The sequence below is a fragment of the Camelus bactrianus genome, chromosome 4, assembly GCF_048773025.1.
Source record: "Camelus bactrianus isolate YW-2024 breed Bactrian camel chromosome 4, ASM4877302v1, whole genome shotgun sequence".
Taxonomy (NCBI): Eukaryota; Metazoa; Chordata; class Mammalia; order Artiodactyla; family Camelidae; genus Camelus; species Camelus bactrianus.
This window is the reverse complement of record NC_133542.1, coordinates 24,110,596-24,137,137: the sequence shown is the minus strand read 5'-3', so window position 1 is coordinate 24,137,137 and position 26,542 is coordinate 24,110,596. Positions and strand designations below refer to the sequence as shown.

The 26,542-nt window shown below is 37.6% G+C and overlaps 1 protein-coding gene across 15 annotated transcripts in view; it reads right to left on the bottom strand.

Moving 5' to 3' along the window:
- MPDZ (multiple PDZ domain crumbs cell polarity complex component) overlaps positions 1-26,542 on the bottom strand; it is a 370,677-nt gene that overhangs the window by 59,638 nt on the left and 284,497 nt on the right. For 9 of the 15 annotated variants that reach the window (XR_012506350.1, XM_074361559.1, XM_074361558.1 and 6 more), the window contains 11 exons: positions 26,176-26,359; positions 25,296-25,385; positions 22,605-22,714; positions 20,001-20,147; positions 18,955-19,119; positions 16,910-17,095; positions 15,620-15,829; positions 13,480-13,596; positions 12,374-12,541; positions 6,110-6,394; positions 5,725-5,848 (listed from right to left, as the gene is read on the bottom strand). Coding sequence is in view for 14 of the 15 variants with exons in the window: in XM_074361559.1 (XP_074217660.1) it covers positions 5,725-5,848; positions 6,110-6,394; positions 12,374-12,541; positions 13,480-13,596; positions 15,620-15,829; positions 16,910-17,095; positions 18,955-19,119; positions 20,001-20,147; positions 22,605-22,714; positions 25,296-25,385; positions 26,176-26,359 (1,786 nt within the window). In the remaining variant the exon portion in view is untranslated. The remainder of the gene's footprint in view (positions 1-5,724; positions 5,849-6,109; positions 6,395-12,373; positions 12,542-13,479; positions 13,597-15,619; positions 15,830-16,909; positions 17,096-18,954; positions 19,120-20,000; positions 20,148-22,604; positions 22,715-25,295; positions 25,386-26,175; positions 26,360-26,542) is intronic. The other 6 variants (XM_074361560.1, XM_074361562.1, XM_074361567.1 and 3 more) reach the window with 3 other exon arrangements.

Genomic DNA, 26,542 nt, shown 5'->3' with positions numbered 1-26,542 from the left:
ACCACTTTAATCAGTGTAGCTTTGGGCAACTGACTTCACCTCATACTGGGTTTTATTTCATTCATCTGTAAAATGGGGATATGTACATTTATAGGGCTATTTAAGGAATTAGAGTCGTATTTCTCTAATAATTAGCAATGTTGAGCATGTCTTCACGCCCCTGCTGGCCATCTGTATGTCTTCTTTGGAGAAATGTCTATTTAGGTCTTCTGCCCACTTTTTGATTTTTTTTTTTTTTTGATATTGAGCTATATGAGCTGTTTGTATATTTTGGAAGTTAATCCCTTGTTGGTCACATCACTTGCAAATATCTTCTCCCATTTTGTAGGTTGTTTTCTCATTTTGTTTATTATTTCTTTTGCTGTGCAAAAGCCTTTAAATTTAATTAGACTCCATTTGTTTATTTTTTCTTTTGTTTCCATTATTCTAGGAGATCAATAAAAAAAAATACTGCTATAATTTATGCCAGAGTGTTCTGCCTATGTTTTCCTCTAGGAGTTTTATAGTATCCGGTCTTACATTTAGGTCTTTAATCCATTTTGAGTTTATTTTTGAATATGATGTTAGAGAATGTTCTAATTTCATTCTTCTACATGTAGCTGACCATATTACTCAAGGCAATCTACAGATTCATTGCAATCCCTATCAAATTACCAAAGGCAATTTTTATAGGACTAGAACAAAATTTTTAAAAATTTGCAGGGAAACACAAAAGATCCTGAACAGCCAAGACAATCTTGAGAAAGAGGAATGGAGACAGAGGAATCAAGCTCCTTGACTTCAGACTAAACTACAAAGCTACGGTAAACAAAACTGTAGGGTACAGGCACAATTGAAAATACAATGTGGTATCATCTCACACCAGTCAGAATGGCCATCAAAACAACTACAAATAATAAATGCTAGAGAGGGTGTGGAGAAAAGGGAAACCTCTTACACTGCTGGTGGGAAATAAATTGGTGCAGACACTATGGAGAACAGCATAGACGTTCCCTAAAAAACTAAAAACAGAGTTGCCATATGATCCAGCAATCCCACTCCTAGGTACGTATCTGGAGAAAAGTCTAATTTGAAAAGGTACATGCACCCTAATATTCACAGCAGTACTATTTACAATTGCCAAGACATGGAAGCAACCTAAAAGTCCACTGACAGATGACTGGATAAAGAAGATGCAGTATATAATGTATATAATGGAATATTACTCAGTCGTTAAAAAAAGAATAAAATAATGCCATTTGCAGCAACATGGATGGACCCAGAGATTATCATACTAAGTGAAGTAAGTCAGACAGAGACAGACAAATATCATATCACTTATATGTGGAATCTAAACAAATGATACAAAACAGAAAAAGACTCAAGGACATAGAAAACAAACTTATGGCCACCAAAGGGGAAAGTGGTGGAGGGGGCTAACCTAGGAGTTTGGGATTAACAGACACACACTACTATATATAAAATAAACAACAACGACCTACTGTATAGCCCAGGGAGCTATATTTAGTATTTTGTAATAACCTATAATGGACAAGAATCTGAAAAAGAATGTGTGTATATACATGTGTGTGTGTGTGTATGTGTATGTATAAATGAATCATTTTCTGCACACTTGAAACTAACACAGCATTGTAAATCAACTATATTTCAATAAAAAAATAAAGCTCATGAAAAAAGGACTTAAACCTAAAAAAAAAATTATGTGAGTAAAGCACATATAGAGTACCTGTCAAGGTGCTCGATAAAGTACAAAAGAAAACTCACAGAATATATTTTACAGGCATCTCTACCCGATCCAAAGCTATACTGCCTTCTGAAGGCTACAGGCAATCGTAACTCAGCTTCAAAATGAAGCCTGTTATTGTAGAAATCTTCATGCAGCCTTGCGTGACTCAGGGATGGTAGTGCCTTGTGTGGTATGTGAAAACGGGAGACAGACTCAGGTTTGACTCCTGGTTCCACCCCCCAAGGGCTGAGTCCTTTCAGAGAAATTCCAGAGTCTGTCTATGTTTCTGTACTTCCTCGGTGAAGTGAAGATAATATCTTCTTTCCCTTCTTACCTTTTTACCTTTTCCCTTTACCTTCAAGACCTAACACAACGTAATTAGGTAATGGATCACAGACCTATCAAAAATCATCAAGATTAAAATTTTCAAAGGTCACCATATGCACGTATACATGTGTGTATATCTACAGACAACATCCTCCCAAGTAAATTTAACAGAGTTAAAAGAAAACTCAAGTTATTCATGAAATTAAAGCTACTGGGTGATGACAGCTTTTACAGAAACCTATCATCTATTAATATTTTCATCTGATGATCACTAGAGAAACAAGTTACCCAGAAAGCCAAAACTGCCAACAACCTCACACAGATTGAGACTGAATCTAAGAAAACACATTCAGTGATTGGCCTCTCATGACATACTCTCCTGCCAGCACAAGGCCAGTCTCTATTTAGATTTTTCTAAAATATGACACTTTTTGTTCCTTCAAGTTGTAAAGGCAACACCTTCCTACATTAAAAGCTTAAATAGATGCTTTAATTATTTTAATGTTTCACACAGATTTTTTAAAATAGCTCTTTTTCACTATTCCTTTACACTGAGTTACTCCGAGCATCATGTAAATGTGAATACTGAAATCTGCTGTCAGGTAAGATAACAGAGAAGTGTCCTCCCTTTGGCATATGGAATTTCAACTCCAAAATGCGAGAGAACCCTCACTGGTTCCCAGGAAATCAAATAGCTAGGGACAAAGCCCTATAAATGCTGTGGGTGTGTACATTATTCAAATAATGGAAATGAAGCAGAAAAGTAAAGCTAAAAGATATATATTATTATATATATGTTAACACTTTTATATTACAGTTTGGTTGCTAAACTAACAATGCTGCATTTTCACACTTGCAAGTAAGTGGTTTAGTCTCATAAAGCAAATGGAAGAGCTCTTTTATACTTTCTTTTTAAACTCAAACTATGAAGATATAAATGGATTTCCTGGTATCAAAGAAAACAAAGACACTTCACCTTTTCCTGTTTTTTTCCTCCAAGAGCTTAACCATTTCAGTGTATTTTTTTTTAATCAAAACTTAAAAGCTAAAGTGGAAACAACCCAAGTCTCCAATAACACATGAGCAGATAGACAAAATTTGGTGTGTGTGTGTGTGTGTGTGCACACACAGTGGAATATAAGGAAGGACATTCTGACACATGCTACAACATGCCACAACCTTGAAGACACTGTGCAAAGTGAAATAAGCCAGCCCCAAAGGGACAAATATTGCATGACTCCATTTACATGAGGTACTAGAGCAGTCAAAACTTACAGAGACATAGCATAGAAAGCAGAGGTTGCGAGGAGCTAGTAAGTGTTTAACGGGTAGAAAAGAAGAAAAAGTTCTGGAGGACAGATGGTGGTGATGGTTGCAAAACAATGTGATGTACTTAATGCCATAGAAATACACACTTAAAAATGATTAAAATGATCAATTTCATGTTATGTATCTTGTATTAAACTAAAAAATTATATATCCTGACATTATAACAGAATAAACAAAAAAACCCATATGACTCTCTCAATAGATGAAGGAAAAGATTTCACAAAACTCAACATTCTCTCCGCAAACTGAAAACAGGTGAGCAATCCAAAGGGTCAGATCATAACATCAGGCATACTAAAACCGTAACTCTTACAACAGCCTCCCAACTGCTTTCAACCTAATTCATCGACCCGTGCCAGAATGATGTGAAAACACAAATCTGGTCATGTCACCGCTCTGCCCCTAACTCCCACTGACTTCAGAGCTTGGCAGGAGGTGTCATGACGGATGTCCTGTGTCCTGCACGTGAACACGCCCGGCAGCGTCTCCACCTACCAACTCCTTTAGCGTCAGCTCTCACGCTGCCCGCCATCACTTCACACCACACTTCATCCACACAAATAAACCTCAGTGACATTTCACAATTCTCTGCCTTGGCTCTGGCAGCTTCCAGCTTTCCCAATGCCTCAAACTATGTGGCAAAAACGTACTCCTTTTTCAAGAACTAAATCAAACATCTTTTCTTTGAAACCTTTCTAAACTCCTCCACACTCAGAGAGCAGGGATCAACTATTCTGTCTCGTAAGCCTTCAGTGTTCTCTGTGTGAGTGTCTGTCGCAGCGTGTATGAGATCTGAACGCCCTGAGGATCTTATAAGGCAGTTAGTTGACTCTTTTAAACTCATGCTCCTTGAGGAGAATGATTATACCATGGTGTCCGTGCAGAGTGGCCAGAATATAGAAAATAATTAGTATTTGAGAGTTGATTAAATAAATATACCAGAATAGGGATCTAAGATCTCTGTCTTAAGAGTTCATTAAAAAATGGGCTCTGTTGCCAATGTAATGTGACAAGTCATGCATACTGGAACATTTTCTTAGAGAATCCACAACGTACATCTGAGTATCAAAGATACTGAGTAGCACAAACAGAAACACCTGTCTCCTTAAGTTTATCACATCCTAAACTTTTGAACTTTAACCCATTTATAACTTCCATTAACATCCTATAAAACTACTATTCTAAGTGACATGCTTCCAGAAACGTGGCATCAGCAGACGAAATATTTCTGACATGCTTAGGAATCTGTCGTATCTATCCCATAATTAACAAATTACAGAACATTCTCTAGCTTAAGTTTTATATTATTCTATTAGAGGTAATACATAAGAAATAAAACTAAGTAGAAATTCTCTGCTGTAATTCCCCATTTAACTGCTGTTGTTAGGACTCATCTGCCACCAAACGGAACAAAATCTAGAAGACAGAGACTGGAATCCCACACAACAAGCAAGCACTGCCGGTCCCCTCTGCCAAGCCTCAAATTTAACAAGGAACAAGACCGATCATAGGTATCAGCGTAAATTGTGCTGGCTGGTTACATCCGAGAAGGAACGAGACCTCTGAGGCAGAGCTAACCGGATGGTCCTGGGCTGCAGTCGGGCTCCCGGAGTGACTGATGTACAATCCTCGTTATCCCCACCAAGCACTGAAGACAGGACTGAGTCATGCCACTGCTTAACTCGAAGAACAAGTGTGCTCTGCCTTGATGTAATTTTAGCTACCGCAGTCAGGACTTAATTTCTACAGGGAGTCTTCCTGCCCAATTCAGAAGATTCAGGATTATTACTCAGCCGCAACCCAGCATGCGTAGAAGAGGACACAAAAATCCTGTCACCTGGATAGGACCATTGAATAACTCCATTTATATTTTGGTGGTGGGACACCTGGCTGTCTTTTTAGTCTTTATTTCAGTGAATGAAAGAAATTAAATATAAACTGACTTACGCATAAGTGGTAACATTCAAAGAAACTAATAATTTACTATTCCAAAGAATTTAGATTTCCAAATCGCTGACTTTCCATTTTCTAAGAATTCCTTTTCCGATGTGTTCTTTCATACACAAACAATCTGTGTATCTTTTTCTTGAATGCAAATGAGACTCGTGCATACTTTCCTTTAATTTAGGGAGTGAGGGATTTAAGCGAGTCTGAAGTAAACAAACGTATCAAGCATTTCAGATAAAATAATGAGTACATAAAAAGAGTAACCATAAAAACTGCCAGATATTTTACAGCATCTATTTTCAAATCTACCTTCAAAAACACTGAAACTATGTTCAATATTTCCTCTTGACAAGGAGGTTGGGAAGGAAGGTAAATGTGGAAAATAAGAAACTTACCTAGGCTAGAATTGCCTTTTGCTATAGAAATAGTCCTCTCAAAAGATTCTTTGGATATATTTTGGAACATGACACACTCAGCAGCAGAGGCCAGGGAACCCTGTTGCATTAAGAACTTGGAGCCCTGACAGAAAACAAACATAAGTCACATGGAAAGGAAAACTAGACTTTGGAGTATGATTTCAACACCACCCATATTGTCTATTGGCTGTGCTTTATCTAAGCAAGAACCTATAAACAAAACAAGTTCATAGGTTCTCTTCTGAAAAAAATCTCAAGCTTCAGGAGAGCACTGGCTCCAAATAGGAAGGTTAGCCAGAATAATGCGACCCTTCATTGTCTCCCAATTTTATCATAATACACAAACCTTATCTTTAAAATGTACCTTTCCAGGTGAATCAGTTAGCACAGGAGAACTCAGTTCTGCACTTGCTATAACTTCATTTGGTAGGTGAGATTCAGTCCACCCTCTTGTGTTCTCACATTCGTACTGCTGTTCAACAGCATTCGCAGGTGTATAATCGTTTACGGTAAAGCCAGAAGCAGTCCCCATGTTCAGGTCTACGGAAGGCGGACTCTCATCCTGTCTTTGTAGGAGATTCTGGGCGTACAGCTCCTCCAAGGACATATGGAGATCAAGAATTGGATCTGAAGAACTTTCAGTAACATCCTGGTAATTAAAGAACAAAAATAAAAATTATGGCCAGAATTGCATCAATGTATTTCATAAGATCCTAATGAACAACTAGTGAGTGAAAAACAAAAGACAATACAATTATTCATTAGTCAAAAAGTATTAGCAAACATACAAATTCTTTGCTTAGTTGATATTCTGCATATACTTATTTTTGTAAATACTTTTGAATACATTCCCTGCAAATCATACATCTCATACTGAGTCACACAATATGCTGGTACCTAAGACCATTTAGATAGAATATTATGTTCTGCTCACAAATAAAATTACTCAGAGTTCAATATACATAGGAGAGCAAGTAATTTCTATTTCCACATCTCATTTAAAAAGTAGTTCATTTACTATCAGGTTGAAGTTTCTATTTATTATAAGATTAAGAGCATGAAGAGTACGATATTGATTGATTCAGATTCATAAGAACCTCCAAGAAAAAAGTATTTTGATAGGCATTTTTTGGTATTTACGGAACCAAAGAGAAAGCCGTACAATTCATATCCTTATAGGGAACTTTTTCTTAAATATTCTGCAAGATGTAGCAGAAGGACTAGTATTAAGAACAGTGTCCTAAGACGTGTGGATGTTCTAAAGCAGGCTCTCTTAACAATCTGCACATCACAGAATCTCTCTAGGCTTTCTGTTAGATAATTTTTAAAATTCCCTGAAACTCTAAAATTTTGCAGTCCTACATAAATGTATGTATCTACTTACAACACATGTATTTTATCATGGGCAAGCAGCGCTCCATGAACTGCTATTGAATAAAAGTATCAATTGTATCTACAATTCTTTTACTGATGTTTTTAAAGTAGAAGAGCAGTGTACGTATCATCAGAAAAGATTCAGGCCATACAGATCTGTACTATGTATGCATGAAGAGTGCGACAGGGAAGCCTTCCCGTGTGGCTCATACTTCCAGGCCTTTCCCCAGTAAAAACAAGTGGCTGGCATCCCTTGGGTATTTATTCACCAAATTTTTAATGTATCCATATAATACATATGCCCAAGAACACAGGCACACATTCACAGATATATGTATATGTTTAAAACCTAAACCAAACTATACGCTGAGTGGCATATTTCTACTTGCTTTTTTGAAGTATCTTTATATCTTAACATGAGAGATTGTCATGCCAGTAAATACGCTGTCATTCACACAGGCTGAATACAAAGTCTGTGATGTATACTGCAAATATTTTCCAAGCTTGTGACTTGTCTTTCAAGTTGTATAAGTTATATACATATACATGCAGAAGTTAAATCCTTTATGTAATCAAGAAATTTTTACATAATTCTTTATGTAACTAAATTTGTCTTTTTTTAATGCTTCTGGGTTTTACATGTTGCTTCATAAGTCCTTCCACTGCAGAGAGTAAATAAAATGCTTTTTAGCATTTTTCTTCTATTTTATAAATGGTCTGTTTTCAGATTCAGTTTTAATCCACTTAGAATTTATGTTAGGGTGCAGTGTGAAATATGGGTCTCTTTCCATTTTTTGCTACATTGGCAATCAATCGCTCCAACACAATTTATTATACTCCTCTTATTCAATCAAGTTTCGTCTCTCTGGAATTATCAAATATTCCTGGCACAAAGAATTGAGGTAAGTGGGAATATCATACAAGCAAATAACCTCTTTAAAATCCTCAGGAACAAATGACAGGAAATATCATCCTCCACACTCCTAGAACTTAAATAATACTCCGTTGGCTCATTCAGCCAACTTTATTTTAGTCTTATGAAAAAAACAAATGTACTTACTAGAGAGCTGGTTAGCTGCTGTATTACTAAATTAATTATAATAATTAGCAGTAAATCATCTCTACCACTCTTCAAATAAAGATGACAATCAAAACTGCTCTTCATCAGAAGAGGTCAAGCTGCCCTTGTTAGCTGGGGTTTACTATAAATCACGTAACAGAAACCACCATGCGTTATTCATGAGGGAGTTAACACAGACACACAGAAAAGAAAGAGCTAATCAACACAGCAGACAACATACGCCTACTGTAGAAACATTTCTGGTTGCTGAACAACCGACTGAGTTTTATTTTTAAGAGTCTTATGGATCTAAAAGAAAAGCAGTTCTTCCCTCATAAGATGTGCAAAAATAACTCTACAATTTCCCACTGCAACTTGGTGTCTAAACGGAAGTCTTTCAAAAATCCGTATTAACATGAGCCACCATTTGATACATTCTTGTTCTTAGGAAAAAATGAAAGAAAGGTTAAATTAAAATGTCGGTTATACTTGAAAACAGCTCTACTTCTTAAGTGCAATGCATTTAACGTTACACCTGGGCACCTTATTTACCCACAGAATGTATCTATATAGACTAGCTAAGTATTTAAGCATTCACTGGACACAACCTGCTTTTATTCAATAATCGGTCAACCACACAAGTCTCCTTATCCTTTTGAAAAATATACCGTAAGCCCAACTGCTCTAACTTACAGCGTCTTCTGAGATAAGATGCACTTTCTTTATTATCAGTACTCTTACCCTCCTGAGGGAAAAGGCAACATCTCTCATACCTTTGCAAGCTTGCTGTTTTATCACTAAGATTTCCACAATCACTTGCATCATCTTGGCTAGAGTGATCTAGTTAGTTTTTGATACTAACTCTCTCTTCAAAATATAAAAATAAAAAATGGTATCAACATTTTAAACACAAATCGGAAGGCAGCAATATTTTATGCTACAGAATGACACTCAGTGGAGATCTTTTCCTTCAAATACATAGATTGAAGAAACATTAGTTTTGTTTCGTGTGCAGGGTGTGAAGAGGAGTTTGTATTTTGACAAACATAAAGTTCAACTTGCACCAGAACCAACAGCATTTCCTAGAGGGACCAGTATTCAGAATGCAGGACGAGCACCAAACTGGGGATCACTTCATTTCCGGAACAAGAGTGAGGAGAACCTGGGGGTGTGAGGAGGCGTGGGGCAGGGGTGTGGGGGAAGAAGCAGAGGAGGAAATCCACCACCAAGCTACAGAATCTTTACTGGGTTGGACTTTTAAGCCAAAATAAGGAAAAATAAATGAAAGCATCGTCTCCCCAGAAGCTATATTGAGCTTTGAAACAAAAGTCTACAAGCATTTAGTAAGTTTAGAAAACAATTATTTCTGCATTCTATTATGTCTTTGGAGGTGACAAGGAAAAGGGGATAAAAAGATTAATCAGAAAATTAAAACCTAGAACAATGAGAAAACCCACTGGCTTTTTGCCTTTAAAAACCACATTTCAGCGACCTGATTTTATAAATCCAAATACCACGGAAGTGGTCAAATTTTCTTAAATTTGTGAGTAATGGTTGTTTCCCTTAAATCCTTAAACGATAATTAATCAAATTAAGCAAACACAACTCAAAAAAAAAAAAAAAAAGGCAGACTGGTCCCCTAAATGGGAGAATTTTGTGCAAAGGAGCTCAAACATATGCCTACAGCCCCTTCCTGTCTAAGCAACTGTCCAGGTCCAGGCTCTGCCCTCTGGGAGTAAGGCCTCCCTCTACAACAGGTCCAGGCTCTGGAGCATTAGCTTTTAGAACTTCCACAGCACACCCGGCAAAGGCCAAAAGACTTCTCCATCAAGGTAAAGAAGAGAGGTAAAATTATTTGTGCATTTCCAACCACCATTTAAGGCTACAAGATTATTTCATAATTAGCAAAGTCAAACATCTGAGGACTCACTGGGATCCTCACATCCTATTTTACCCATCCTTCAGATCAGTAAGGAGGCTTCTTTGTCTTCCTTAAATATCATGTATCATAAGACTTCATCAATTAAAGAAACCTAAAGTGAGCTCACTTTTCTTTAAGAAAAATGGTTGACTCTAAATTCTGTAACAAGCTGCCACTTTGTCTTTCTAAAATAAATTTAGTGCAAAGATAAAGGAAGGTGAGTGAATCATCTACTTTTGTTCTTATTTACATACAATTTTCCAGTAAAATATCTAGGTACTAAAAAGACGCCACAAAACAAATACAAAAACAAACAAGCCAAAGAAATAAAACAATGTTGCAGAGATTTACCATGATAGGGAAACAGTCCTACATTCTAAGAGAAACTGAAAGCACACAGGAGTTTCACAATGTGTTTTAAAACACTCTCATTAATGTCTCCTTTGTTGTTTTGTAGTTTAAATATTTCAGTTGATAGGCCAGCTTGCCAAAATTTGCTTCAACAAAAGAGTAAACTGCTTGTGAAAAAAACAGAAAAGGAGGCAAACAGACTTCAGTAAGCCAATATGTTGTGCTGCATACAGCCAGCATTTGCCCTGTAAAATATATGCTTCTCAGTATGCAGATTGTGTAATCCCTTTAAGTAACAATTACTAAATTAAACAATGCAATCTGTCCCACTGGCATGAAGTGTGCTGTGCAGCGGATTAGGAGATTCCATTAGGAGATGAACTCAGCTTCCAGCCCTGGGGCCAGTAAAGCCTGAGTATGTTCCAGACAGGACTCAGTCAGACAGACAGTCTCAGGTGTGAGAGGGGAGCAGCTGCTCCATTCACGATTATACCTTGCAAACCAATTCAAGGAGATTGCCCAGCATCATTTGCAAGGATAACAGGTGCACCTTGAACACAAAAGAAAATGCTCTGAAAATGTTCTGGCCAAAAAACTACTTGTTTATCAGAAAAGAGGAAAACTGTGTTAGGCTTGTGGAAATTCTACTTCCCAACTTCTTCATAAATACAGATTCCCTCCCTACTGAATTTATGTGGAAAATATACATTTCATATATTTAAGAAAGAACTATTATTCAGTCTTTTATTTTAATGTTGAATGTTTTGTTTATGAAATGTTCCCAACATAGAAAAATAAAGAAAATATATCCACATATGAACTCTTTCCTCAGATTTAACAGACCTTAATATTTTGGTGTATTTTCTTCAATCTCTCTTTCTTCTTAAAAGTTTGTAATGTATTATAGATACAGCTAAATTCCCATGATTTCTTTTTTCTCCAAGAATAACATCTTCCCAGAAGTTGAGAGGAACATTCCCACACATTTTCAGATTTTTAACATACACACACACATACTTAGAGAAACACACTGAATTGCCCTGCACATCAATTTCTAGATAATATAAACAACTCCAACAAATCAATAGAAAGACAAGAAATCCCATACAAAAATGACCAAAAGATATGAAGAGGCCACTGGTGGAGGGGAATACCAGATGGCCAATCCATGAGAACGTGTTCAACCTCACTAGCAGTCAAGAACTCCAAACTAAAACAGTAAGATACCATTTCACGCCCAAAAGACTGAACAGGTTTTAAACTATTACTTATTAAACATTATAGAGTATATCATCAAGATAATGCATAGAGCTGGGTGGGGCATTTATACCAACAATCTATTTCTAAAATACAGATGGCACAGTTGTGTCAATCAGTAGCTAAATTCTTCATTCACATCCAGTGACTTAAACATACTCAGCCATTCACTGGGAGTTTTACGTATTCTTTGGCATCATTTTATATGAAAACATATGACAACACTAAGTTTAACTTAGCTAATAAATACTAAATTCATGCAAGGAACACTCTACTTTCCAACTCTGCATGAAAGTCCGTTTTAAAGCCATTAAGAAAATAAAGTTACTCTTGTAATTCTCCCAAAGTACACACAGCTAAAAACACAATCTGAGAAACAGACTTCACTAAAGTTTTTCTTTCTAACATGCAAATCCTAATCAAAGTTTTGAACCCTGTGCCTATCACTCTGTATCACAGAACTGACATTTAAATAGAACCCAAGAGTCTAAAAAACATCCAATTAACACCATCTAAATGAACCTGCACCTTAGCCTGATAATGAAGCCATGACTGAAGAAATAAGATGTCTCCAACGAGCCACTCCCCCAGCACCCCATGAACATTGACCTCTGGGAACTGACACACAGGGTTCCCCCACGAAGAAAACGGCATTTCCTTCGTACCTTGGGAGGAGAAGACGGGAGGGAGGGACCGTAATTCAGGCTATCACTGCAAGCACTGCCATGAAGGGATAAAACAGAGGCCTGAGTGGAGTAGATACTGTCATGATCAGGAGAGTACTGAGACTCGAATGCAGACTCGTCTGCTAAGTCAGCATCGTCCGTGTCCACCTAGGGATAAAAATAAAAACGTCAGCTGGCAGTTCTGCTCTGTGACACACATGACAAAGTCTCCACCTGAGACCAACAGGCATACTGGTATCACTCTGTCTATTCTTTCTCCTACACGACCTCCTCACCCTCTTCAACACGTCAAAGGCTAACCACTGAGACAGAACATGGACAAATCAGTGCTAGTGATAAAAGAGCTAAAGGCAACAATTAACAAAGGGCCTGGAGCAGCGTGCTATTTAGTTTTACACTTTAGCTATTAACTATTAACACAGCATCGGCTCTTCTACCAGATGATCAGGTTCTTAGGAGCAAAAACTATGTATTCACTCATCCAAGTGGCCTCCAGTGATTCCTAAATATATGTATTACAATGAAGGATTTTATATAGATGAAGTAAAATAAAACTTTAAGATTTTCTAGTAAATCAGTAATGTTAACATACACGTATTTATAAAAAACATGGGTTTTGCCTCTTTTGGAAGCTTCTGTGGTCTTAGTAACCGAATCAATTCATGTGACTTTCACATTATTAATATCTAATGAAAAAATATACCTATTACCTTATTAAAAGGCAGCAAAAACAACTGACTTATGACTGAGTACTACAAACAGTTTAAGACTGCCTAGAGATACGCAAGTGTGAAATTGGAGCAGACAAGAGCTCCAGCGACTTTCGGTATGATGAAAAGGCTTATTCTACATGGTGACGTAATGCACTGCTAACAATATCTCCTACAGATTCAACGGTTTTCACAAATACTATAGTTTGTTTTCCTTCCCATTTTGAACTATGAGAAGTACTAGAGTTGAAAAGAAAATGTTTAGTTTCCCAAAACATAATGATCAAAGAATATAGTAAGACTTTAGAATACTTTGAAAAGCAAATCTAAGACACAAGATTGTGAAAAAAAGCTTGGTAAGTCGTGGCCACTAACCAGAGCCCAGTCGGCCCTGAAGAGGGCTTTGTCAGGCAGCCCTTCCTCCTCGCGGGAGTGTGGTGGGTAGAGAAGGGAGTCCTCCTTAGCGGAAACATAACCTTCTTCTGGGGAAAGCTGCAGGGAGAATGAAGCTCAGTGTGTGAGGATGAGTTCACCAACGAGAGAGAACAGGAAAGAAGGAAGGAAAGGTAGGGCAGAGGGGGAGGGGAGAAAAAGAAAGGGGAGGAGAGGAAAAAACGGGGAAGTTTTCAAATTATAAAGTCATAATAAACATATGACTTTAACACAGAATGGTGAGCATGAAATATGATAAATATTCATATTTAACAGTTTCATCTAGTAGCACACAATGAGGTTGCTTATTCCAATACCAACATCATCTGATGAGAATCCCTTTCTACGAATTTCTTCATTCTTCTTATAAAAGATTATCAAAATCAACAAGTTTTTTACATTACTATATTCTTCTAGTCATTCTGCCAAATATTTGGGTTAAAAAATGACTTCTTAATATAGAAATAAGGCCACCTTTAGGTGTTAAGACACAAAAGAAGTTGCAAAAGACTGAACTATTAAAAAGAAGGATCAACTTCTCTGTCATCCTTTACTAGAATACTATTTTAAAGAATGTAACTTCCTTGACAAGGACTGTTAGTGAACCCAACAAGGAAGTCCCTTAATTCGGCCTGGCTTAAACCACCACCACCACCAACTCTGCGCATTCACAATCAGCTTAAATTGCAGTCCTGTGATATGATGTTGTAACCACGATCACAGAGACAGAAAACACAGCATTCTCACTGCAATCTCAGATAAAATAAGCAAAAGTACTTAGACTGTCTTGCCTACATCACTCTGTGCGCAGTACATGCAGATGTATTTTAGAGAAAAATTATTTATCTTCTTTTCCCACACCTATGAATTTAATGGTTAATAAAGCTCACTTTATGCAAGAGGTAGTTACCATATACTGCAATGCATATTAAATGTGAAATATTAAACACTTTTATGAAAGAAATTTATTTTGGAACTAACTAGGGAAAAGAAAAGATTGCTTCTGAATAACTGGCATAATTTCCGGTTAAGGGCAGTAAAAAACATATACTCAGCCACGTTTGCCATTTTTCTTTATATAATAGAGAGACTAGAATCAGATATAGGGTCAGTCTTAAATACGGAGAGTCCAGAATGGCCTGTCTTCATTCTTACATTCCCTGTTGTACTGATCTCTTGCTCTGATTTCTACAATCCTGGTTCGATCCGAGGTTTGCTTAACACATTCTTCCTTCTTCCCTTCCTCTTCCCCTCCCTTTCTTCTATTCTCATAAATAATTTTCATAGGTTACGGAATTCTTTGTGGAATAAGAAGTACAGCATGAAAAATTTAACCAATGTTTTAAATATATTAACAAGTTTACGATTTGAATAAACTCTCACGAAGTCAACAAATCTTTATTTGATGTTTATGCAAATATATCTATGTGCCTTCCTAAGAGAAGGTATATTTATCTTGCCACTTAAAAATGTATCTATAACAGAAAAAACCCACAAATATTGAGAATGTCTCTAATATGTAATTGCAATTCAGTGATAAGTGCTATGTTGCAATCACTATACCTAATAAATATTTTTACATTATGTAGCATGAATTCATTAGTTGTTTTATATCATAGTAACTAAAACATGAAAGCTGTTCCCTCCCAGGAGGAGAGTCACCACCTGATGAATCCACATTGGAAAGTTCAAATTCTTGCTCTGCAGTAATTAGACAACAAAATACATTGAACAGAAACAGGAACTTAGGCCACTGTAATCTGGCATAGAGATTTTGAGGTCTAATTCTTTGAAAATATTTGATTCTATATTGATCATGACCTTAATTTTGAATAAAAAAGTCAAAAGTGAACCATAGAACAGTAAGTTATAAGTTTATTTTTGAACTTTCTGGCTATTTTCTTTGCTTTATTCTTTTAAAAAACATTACTCAAAATTCAGTCTTCACACTCATGGTGCCAAATAACCGTATCGATGAAAAGTACCAAAAGCCATGACTAGATCATGAGAACACCTGAAGCTAAAAGCTTGAAAGCCATTCTGTTTGCAAATAAAAAGAAATGAGTAAAATCCAAATTCTTACGGGCAAAGGCTTGGCAACGCCTATTCTCACAGTTCCTGAGGGTGCACCTTTCAGTGCCTGTACAGCTTCTTCAAGACTGCTGTTTTCCAAGTTAACGTCGTTGACAAACATGAGTCGATCCCCAGGGAGAAGCCGTCCATCCTTTTCGGCAACACCACCAGGCACCAAAGAACGAATTACAATCACAGTGCTTGCTGGATCAACTGGATCCTGACAGAACAGAAACGGAAAGAGAAGGCAGCTCTTTCGACACTTAAAAATGCTGTTACAGGTTGTCCACTCTGAATTGTACAGGATGGGTAATTATTTCAAGTGTCTTTTAAAAAATGCACACAATACTCCCAATGAATTCTCTAGGTAAAGGCTGTGGCCTCTTTAAAGAGTTTAGGAAGAGTCCCTCCTAAACAATGGCAGCCTCACTTTCTGTGGTACCATTCAGACAACTTTAACGTTATGGCTTTAAATTCTGATAAACGGTCCAATTTTATAACCGTCATCTGCAACACATGAATTAACGGTTTACTAACAGGAAGTTACAGCCGTGGAACTTCTGTAGCTGTGAGTGTACTGACAGCAGGGCCTGTCTCTGAGATGCAGAAGTTCAGAAGGAGCCCGTAGAGTATTTGGTGATGCAGTGTTTTCACATACACAGCAACCTGAGTATGAGAACCAGACTCCAGAACCAGGACCAAAGAAGAACACAGCTCCCTGGCTCAGTACTAACTGATGAAGAGGAGCAGCTGCTCCTTCTCAGACCCGCTTTAGCATTCCCTCAGTCACTCGGCACAGAACACAAAAGAAGGACGCAGGCCACACGTGACCAACTGAAGCTAACTCATAAGTTTGGTCAAATCATAAGAATATTAGAATTCACAATATATCCAATTATAAGTTTATCATTCACTTTAGATGAAAGAAATGAGTAGCTAACACTTTCTGTCTCACCATTTGAATATGAAGCATCAATTAAGGGCAAAGGAGTAAGAGTAACTTAGGCATAACCTTCAAAGGATCAAACAACTACATTTCTCTAGGATTCCTAAAAAATATTCCGCATTATTCTTCAAATTTCCAAGAGACAAAATATAAAAGGGCTCAATGAATTCAGTGTTGAAAGAAATGCTTTACGATAGCCAATTAATCATGAAGTTATTATTTTCAACCTCAGTAAAACAAGAATACATCTCTGATGATTCTAAAATATTATCTGCTTCTTCTCGGCTGTGGACAATATATCTCTAGTTTCTCTCATCATTTTTTAAAAAATTATTAAAAGTAGGATGTATTTACCTGATAATCTAAAATGCTGAAACCAAGTCCTCTGCTCCTCTTTTCCAGCTCTATGTTCTGAACATCAGCCTCCCACATGGCCAAAGGTCCCTGAGCCTCCTCTCCGTTCTGACCCACATCCGTCATCGCCAGCACGGGCTCCTCTGTCTCCGAGGACCCGATGAGCTCACCGAGGTCTACGTGAGGCTGGGTAACAGACCAGACAGCTCTTATTTCAGAGGCACCAGATCAGCAGATACGCACACCCACACCACAAGGGAAAGGGGGAGGCCCAGCACCTGTCCAGGATCAAAGTCTCACAAACGAGAGCAGCCATGGCTCACCACAAAACCTCCACGCATCAGGATGGCGATTGTCAAAGAGTGTTAAAGAGGAAGACACACCTAACTCGCAAGGGGCATTAAAAATACATGGTTCAAAGATCTATAAAAAGACATAATGATTATATCTCAGCATCATGGCTGTGGATGACTTTCACTGTTTTCATCAGTATCTGAATCACGTCTGTTGTTAGGAAAAAAATGTAAAGAAAAAGGATTCCTATGATAAATAAGAACAATTCAAGAGAAAATAGCTATATATTAAAATTGTGCACTCTAGGCAGACAAGGGTTACAAAACGCTGTGACTCGTGCACACGATTGTTTCCTTAATAAATGAACAAGCACAGTGGCAAGGCAAGACCTGAAGTCAGACTGCCCTGGGCTTGAGGACTGTCTCTGTGATCTCTTAATCCATGTTGCCTTGAGCAGCATTCTTAACCTGGGCTTCACAGTCACCTCTCACAGAACGTGTCACTGAGACGTAAGTGAGGTAGCATTTAAAAAGTACTTTGCAGAAAAACAGGGATTCAAAACGTTAGCTTCTTTCAGTAAAAATATATTAAAGTGAATCTAGGTTAATTCAGCTCTGTTCATCTGCATGAACACATCAAATGGGAAAAACATGTTTTTGATAATGAAATTCTAGTTTAAATACTATCGTTGCTTTTTATCAATTACTGCGCACAGGACCATGGATACAAATCTGTCAGCCTTCTTTACTGTAATAATCCCATTTATACCACATAAAGATGCACTTGGATATGTACAGTGCTAGACTTCAGTTTCTACACAATCTGGAGTTACGCTTCTTATTCTACCCTTTTCTAATTACCCATCTGAATACTGAACTATGCACTTTATTCTTCAAAGTTTTCAAAATTATTCCACTGTACTGATTCCTACAGTATAATGTAAATCAAACCCTACAATCATCTCTCACTGTACCCTAAGTGAGCTCTGAATAGGCTATAAGTTATGGAAAGTCCAAATGTTAACTTTAGATACCCACCATGAGTCCTCGGAAAAGCTAATGAGCTCTATCTCTTGACATTGTGATGTGAATGGAAAAGAATAAGCGAACAGGAAAATGGAATTTTCTCAGTATCATGGAGTATTATGTGACATGAAGAATCATGAGCTCAAATCTTCATATTTTAAAAGTATAGACAGTGTGCAAAGAAGATCTATGCCCAGAGAAATGATGGCCCATCCATATTTAAGCCGTTCCCTGAGCAGTAACCGTGTGCCAGGCACTGAGCTGGGGAGGTTATGCAAAAGTGTCTTTTACCACACGCGTACTATAGACTCACTAATTTCACACTTTAATTTTCTCTTCTGTTAAGGGGGCAGGGAATGAGTGCCTATTTCATAGGAATACTGTGAATAAATTATTCACACAGGTATTATGTAATAATATCTAATATTACATTATCTCATTTATCACATAGAGCAACCCTCCAGGACAGTCATCATGACTTAGATTTTAAAAAGGAGAAAAGTGAGATTCAGAAAGACGAAGGACTTGCCCAACATCACAGAGCAAGTTACGTGCCAAGCCTGGTTCAAACCCAGGTCTGTCTGACCCCAAGATCTACCCTACAAGCCATGGGATTTGTGAGGAAATCAAATATCAAGTAAGAGAAAAGAGGCTTAAAAATGTTTTAATGCCATTTAGCCTTTCCATTACATATTCAGCTCAGTCTCACATCCGCAGATCTCATACCTGTTCTGTTAGTTCAATGTCACATAAGTCCAGGCTCTCCAGTCCTGGCCGGGCGGTGGCTGGCACAGTTCGACGGCAGCACACCATTGTCACCTCTATAGGCAGCTCTTTTAAAATAGTCACCACATCTTGGTGACTCTCCCCAAGCAAAGTTATGCCGTTCACCTGTGCAAAAAGAGCCGCCATCCAAGAAAGAACATTTCACACCATGCTAGTCTCTATAAAGCAACTTTTAATTAAATGAATATAAATTGTACTAAGGGGATTTCCACAGCTCGGCTGTGCTCAGCATCATAGTTGGACCCGTGGGAGAAGTGTTATCTAAAACCACTGACATGCAGCTTTAGAGTCTTGTTGGAACTGGACCTTCTAAAGCACTCACCGGAAAATCACTAGCTTTCACCCACATTGCATATGCCAGTGTAATAGTTTGGAAAGGAAGAGTTAATAACATCGTTACCAAAGGGGGAAGGGAAAAGGAGAAGTTTATGTTTAATAATACTTTATATCATTATTAAGTGAAAAAAAATGGAAATGGCACATGTTGTATGCTACCATGTTTTTAAAAGTAGGAGAAATGAACATACTCAAATTTTCTTACTTATTAAAAATATCTGCAAACTGCATAGAATCAACTATAACAGTAATTACACCTAATAAGGGGTGATGAAAATTATGTGGAATGGGAGAGAAGAGAGACTTTGTGCTGAAGTGTATCACTGTGTTCTTTGAGATTCTGAAATATGTGATTTTATTACCCACTCTAAAAACTGAATGTTCAAAAATTTTAAAGAAAGTTTTTATAGTTCTCTAGATCAAAAAAACCCCAACAAATTAAAAAACACACACGTACATGGAGTTAGGTGTGAAACTCAATATACATAAAGATTGGAAATTTCACTTTGGGTGAATTTTTATTTGTGTATCTCTCTCAAGTTCCCTTTAGAGGACAAATTTAAAAGAAGAGCTACTTATTCACCACATTAAGCTTCCCGCAGCCTTTTCAGAATTTTAGTTACAGAGGGGAAAACAGGGTAACTCCTTACCTCCAGTAGCTCATCTCCACTGAAAAGCTTCCCGCTGTGTCCAACAGGACCTTCTGGTAGAACAGATCGGATAAAATGATGTCCCACTGTTGCTTCCAGACTTATCCCCAACCCACTGTTCTCACTGAACTTGCTCACGTGGGCCACCTGGAAGGAGAAAAACCATCCCAATTCTAATGTTCTTTCATTTATTTGTTTGTTTTTCTTCTCATGTATTTTATCTTCACCCTCAAGGTCAAGTTTCTCACAACTTTGCAAAAACTTGTAAAGCTGCAAACCTCTGGAGCTTTGCCTTGGAAAGAGTACTGACATCTGTCGGTTTCTTAAACCAACACAAACCAAAAGGAAGCAGTCACTTGCAAGCACCCAAGATGCTCTGCAGCAATGTTGATAACAGATGGTGGTTACCAGAGACAAAATCAAAAGTCTGAGCTCAAACGACAGTATGGAAAAGACATACCCTCAGCACTTCCCATGGGCTGGGGACTGTGCTAACCCCATTACACAGATCACCTCACTTACCTCTCATAAATAGGTACAATGTCTGTCCTTGTTCTTCCCAAATTAGGAAAAAGAGGTTCTGAGAAGTCACCTTCAATTGAGTCCCAAAGCTAGAAAATTGCTTTGTACCTAAGCACTCTGGTCCTATAGTCCCCAACCTCTGGACCTTACACGTACCAGGGGATAACACGTGTCTTTAAAAGTGAATCAAAGCTTAAAACAGAAAGAAAAAACTTCCTATTTCCTACTGTTACACTAATATGTAAATAGTGAAGAACGCTGGGACATCACCATTTTCACAGAGTCCAATAATTACAATATTAAAATCAGAAGGTATACTAAAGATGATTTATTTCATCCCCTTTATTTTATAGCTAAGGGAACTGAGGGATAGAGGGACTAAGAAAAATACTGTGTAATTATAATAGACATTTTCAGGTCTTAATGGTAACAAGCACAGGGTCAATGCTAGAAGCTACATTATCTGACTCTGAAATCTAATGCTGGATGAAATCCTTCTACCCCTTAAAACCCAATTTAGGTACCACTCCCTCCGAGCAGCCCTCCAGGATCCCATTCACCATGCCCATCAATCCTTCTCTCTACTACACACTCCTCCTATGGTTTCATGTGTGCTGTGTAACTATGGAGCAAACTACTGAAGTCCAAAATATGTCGTATTTACCTTTGTCTGATGAAAGCCAATATAGCTTAGTTCTTTCTTACTTATAGTAACATTCGGCCCTCAATAGATGACTGGAAGTGCCACCAGGAGAGCATGCGCACAAAGGACAGTTAAAAGTTCACAGTCTCCCATCTGACGTGTGTGACAAAAGGCCTAGGGAAAGGGTGCTCTTTACTATTCAATTACCACCTGAAGAGGCACAGCCGCAGTCACGTGTGCCGGCCACGCTAACCCTACCCCTACCCCGGAGAAGGAATCCTCCAACTCTCTCTTCATGTTAAATTAACCACAGTTAAGCTGGACCTTGTTGTATGGTTCCTTGATTCAATTTAAAATGGTCATAGCAGCTGAACTTGCTCAAATATTATCTAACTATTAACTAACTTGATCGCTTAAAAAAAATCTTTGTCATGAGGATATAAAAAACACTAAGAATACTGCCTGGCACAAAGTACTCAATAAATGCTGGTTATTATTAACCTTAAATCATTATCTGTTGTCTTTTATCTCTTCTTACCTAGAGTTACTTGAATATTACAAGAAATACGAAAAATTCTACCTAACCTAGTATTTTATTTTTCCATTTGAAATCCCTGAAATCTGTTGATATATATCTAAAGATTTGTAAATTACGTCAATTTTGTTAAACATCTTTTTAGGACAGCAGATTACAATTGCTACATTAGGTGTGCAAACCGTTAATAAACATAGAACACTCACGACGGCTTAAGTGCTATGAAAAAAGCATACAGCATAAAATGCCTTCCGGAGAGAAGTGCAGAAGAGTGACAAAGAGGGAGTGGGAAAAAGCCCTTTCACAAGTCTGCACACAGGTCGTGACAATTTCAGTTTTATTTTTAAGAAAATTCTGTCATTCTATTCTGACTCCTTCCACCGGACTCCCCAGGTACAAGAATCAGAAAAACCCTTCCCAGTGTCTATATAACATACACCACTGCCAGACATACTGATGGATTGTAAGTTCTACAACTTTCATCCCATTTATTTTAGTTCCTTGGTTAATCCGACTTTCTCCAAGTTGGATTTTTTAACATCTGAATCAGCACATTTAGGTATTCGAAAAAAACCCTGGGCACGTGCTACATTCTCGAGGACTCTTTATGACAGCCATCTTTATTACTGTCATGAACTTCCTGCTCAAATACAGTTAAAAAGTTACACAGGATTATACTGTATAGCACAGGGAAATATACACAAGATCTTATGGTAGCTCAGAGAAAAAAATGTGACAATGAATATATGTTCATGTATAACTGAAAAATTGTGCTCTACACTGGAATTTGACACAACATTGCAAAATGATTATAAATCAGTAAAAAATGTTAATAAATAAATAAATAAACTCATCAAAAAAAAAAGTTACACAGCTAACTTTTTAGAAGGGTAAGTTGACCTACCACTATTTCATAATTAATCCCCATAATCCTTTGCCACTTGGTCAGCAGGGCCGCTTCCTCTTGCCGCGCGTCTTCTATTTCTCCCATCTCAGCTGACAGTAACGGATACCCTGAAAGAGTCAACACGATTAAGTCAGTGACGTACGACAAACGCCTCTGTATCTTAACGTTCTGTAACAGGGACCCTGTGATCAGAACCTGTTTGCCGTATCAAGTCTGACTCTCCAACCAATATATGAGTTACTCTTATTTCTCTACACATTTTAATAATTCAGTTTAGAACCCTATCATCTATACATTCCAACACTGTTCTCTTTTAAGAGATATCTTTTCAGTCTTAACTATATTTCCATTGAAGTATCCATGTATTACCTAACTTTTATTTAAAAGAACGAGGATTCTAAGCTCCAGAATTCACTCGGTAGTCCCTCAGTGACTCTACAGTAAAAAGCCATGCCGTCTTCTGTGTTAATCTATTTCATTTCCACTTGGTTCTACACAGTAAAGAAGGGAGCAGGCTACACCTTAGCAATAACAAACAAGGAATTAACAAATAATATATGTGACTGTATGTACAATAAGAAAATATAAATAATAAGAAACAATGAAAAACAGAAAACATGTTATTAAAATCCTATAATTGGAATCCTACTAATTGGCCAAAGGGAAAGAAAAAAATAGAAAAGAAAATCACTAAGCAAATTATGCAAACAATACTGATTTAAAACAGTTTAGCTAAAATAAACTGATTGAGAAACATTTCCAAGTCATTTTCAAATTTTCCATGTCATCATAGTTTTACTCATAAAGGTTGTCTTCTAAAGAAAAAAACAAACCTGTACAAGACACTACTCTCTAAATGAGATTTTCAATATCACTTTTAGCATTCAAATTTCAGATTTAAAGAGTATTCCAAAATTCAATTTCTCATTTGCTGCCTCCTCATTAGTGAAATGAATGAGCTTTTCCTCCAGGCTTATTTTTCAGGTTTGTTATGCTTTAAATTAATAAAATGATTTTTTTTTCTCCTTGAGAAACTGGAAACAATAAAATACATATTTTTTGAAAAATTTGGAGACTAGCTTCCTAAATGAGTGTTTTCTCTTCAAAAGTATATTCAGTTCAAAGAGGGATAACTGTGCAGGGGTGAACACAGATGACAGGAAACCATTCAACCCGATGAGGGTTAGAAAAAGGAGGGTCAGCTGAGTCCACCTCCTCCCACAGCCCCTTTCTCTGCATCTGCTGTGTTTACACAGGTGGGCAGTGATTCACGCAGGGTGGGATTTGGATTTGAGGAAGGAGAGAATCTGTCAGCTGCTGGTAACAACAGTCTGAGATTTGGATTCATACACACAGCCTACAATAACACAACCCTCAAGTCGACCTCTTTCCCAACTGCCTCAAAACTAGATTTCAGGCAGATCCCCCAAATCATCAAGCCCAGTCTTCTGATGTTACTGAGAAGTCAAATGATTTGTCCAGGTTCACACAGTGAGTCAAATTTTGTGGAAGAGGTAACAATATTTCATCCTCTGTCTGAGGACCAGCACTAAGGTAGATGCATTAAGAACATTAAGAATTTTTCCTTATTTTTGTTTTAAAAAGAATGTGGGAACCCTGATTACAAGCCTACACGCCCCCCCCACAACAGGCATATGCACATTCCGCACAGCAACACAGATGGCTGAGCCTTCAAGATGATTCCGCACACCCGTCCCCTCTTACTATCCCAAGTTTCTTATCCTTTCCCACTACTCCTGATATTCAGTTAATCCTAAATAATTTCTACTACACCTATTAGCGTAAAAATGGCAGAATCTGACTAACACCTGTGAATCCTACACATTTCACTCCTGGGAATCACTGCAAACACAAATATTTCTTTAAAATAAAAAGGGTAAATTGCAATTTTCAGCAGAAAAATAAAACCTTTACTAATAAAGGAGTAAATATCTTAAAGAACTTCAAAGTCTCAATATAAATATTTAGTGAAGGGCAGAATTCACATAAGGAAGATGAGCCTTGGACTTTTTCCAGCAGATTTAATTATCAAACACCTATAGCAACAGAACAGGTGAGGGAAGGACATAACAGTATTCAGACTAAAAAAGACGGCAGCAGGATTCTGGCATCACTGCATAGAACACAATGCCGCTCTAAACAATTTTTTAAAAGTTTGATGAATTCTAGGTTTAGAGTGAGAGAAATCTCAGAAAGATGTAATCATTTCTCTGTATAACTCCTTTCAAAATTTAGAACTTTCGAAAAATTTAGAAGAAAAAGACCCCAAAATATGGAGAGTTTCACTCCTAAGGTCTTACGCTTTAAAGATTCTCTTGCGTTTATTTTAAAAACACTTTATAACTTTATCATTACTTGCTCAAGAGACATGTTGGCTCTATCTTAAGAACTAAGGGGATTGGAACAAAACCATGTATGTAACTGAATGATTCCTAAAGGTCTCGTTAAAAAGTAGAAGGAAAAAAAAGACTGACTCAACAAGAAAATCTGCCAGCTATACATAAACTATTTTAAACTACTAGAATAATTAATCACATCTATAAATAAGGACTTACAATAATCTCTTTTTGAAAGTTTTTTTTTTAGTAATTTACAATGTATCTAGAGTTAGAATCACATTTATAAAAATAATTTCTCTAAAAAAAAAAGTAAAGAATATATAATAACCTGGCTCCAGGTGTTTACCTTCTTCTTCAGTTGGTAATGTACTGGTGTTTCTTACTGAAGATAAAGAACCTTCATCTTCTTCATAATTTTCTTAAAGATAAGATTTTAGGAGTTAATGTCTAATATAATCAAGCACTTGAATTTTTCAAACCCCATTTTATTTATCTGAACATCTAGATGGGAGTTTGCTTTTTGTAGGTAAACGTTTCAACAACCACGTGTACTTAAAGGAAAGTGCTCCTGTTAATGGGACATGCCTCCCTGTCTCGCAGACGGCATAAATACCAGGATGCTCAATAGTCAGAAATGAAACAGCACCTGCAAACCAACAGCCTGACTTCTACCAATGAACCCTTACCTCAGTGAGCTGCAGGGGGATTTCAGGAATTTTCAGATATTCATGTACAAACAGCTTAAGAAGGACATTCCTGAACATGCAACTAAGTCTCAGGCTGTCCCGTCCCAGCTAGCCAAGCCTAAACGTGGGACTGAAGCTGATTCCTTTGAGGAAAGGCTGGGCGTTTAGAAACGTCCTAGGGCCCACACACATCATCTAGGCAGAACAGTTCGCCTCTGAAGGGAAAACGTGGCAATGACACCCAAGAGTAAGGCGAGGGCAGAAAGGTAAACTGCACATGTTTCTAAATGAGAAGTGGTGGCTGCATGAACGGGACAGAAATCCGCTTTACTCAGAGCCCATTCTACAGCCAACGGACGCGTCACTGGTCTAGTTAATCCCAACTTGATTAAACTCCCTTTTTACTTGGTTCATAACGAATAGTTAAGACTAAAAACTATCCTTTAAATAATTTCAGAATTAGAAGAAAAAAATCAAAATGATGTCAGAATCTAACCGAAAACCAGGTTACTGTGGCCTCACCTTTGCTTACACCGGCATTAATGGGAGACGCGACCGTGCTTTTTGCGACGTCCTCCCCCACGGTGAGCTCAGCATCCTGCTTCGCTCCTCTCCTCATTAGTGTCAGGTGCACAGTCTGTCCTGTGTGTCGCAACACCTCTACTGCTTGCTGATTGGTAAAACCCTGAAGGTTTGTGCCATCTACCTATAATAGGAAGATGATGTATTGAGAAATAAACAAAGAAATAAATGGATATTTGTATTACCAACTCATCAAATGCGTGGTTACTGCTTGTCAGTGAGAAGGGAACTGGGAATGAGTATTCCCCTGACTGGGGAAGGCGCTAACACCTGTCTGGGGACCAGTACTAGCTCAGATGCACTGGAA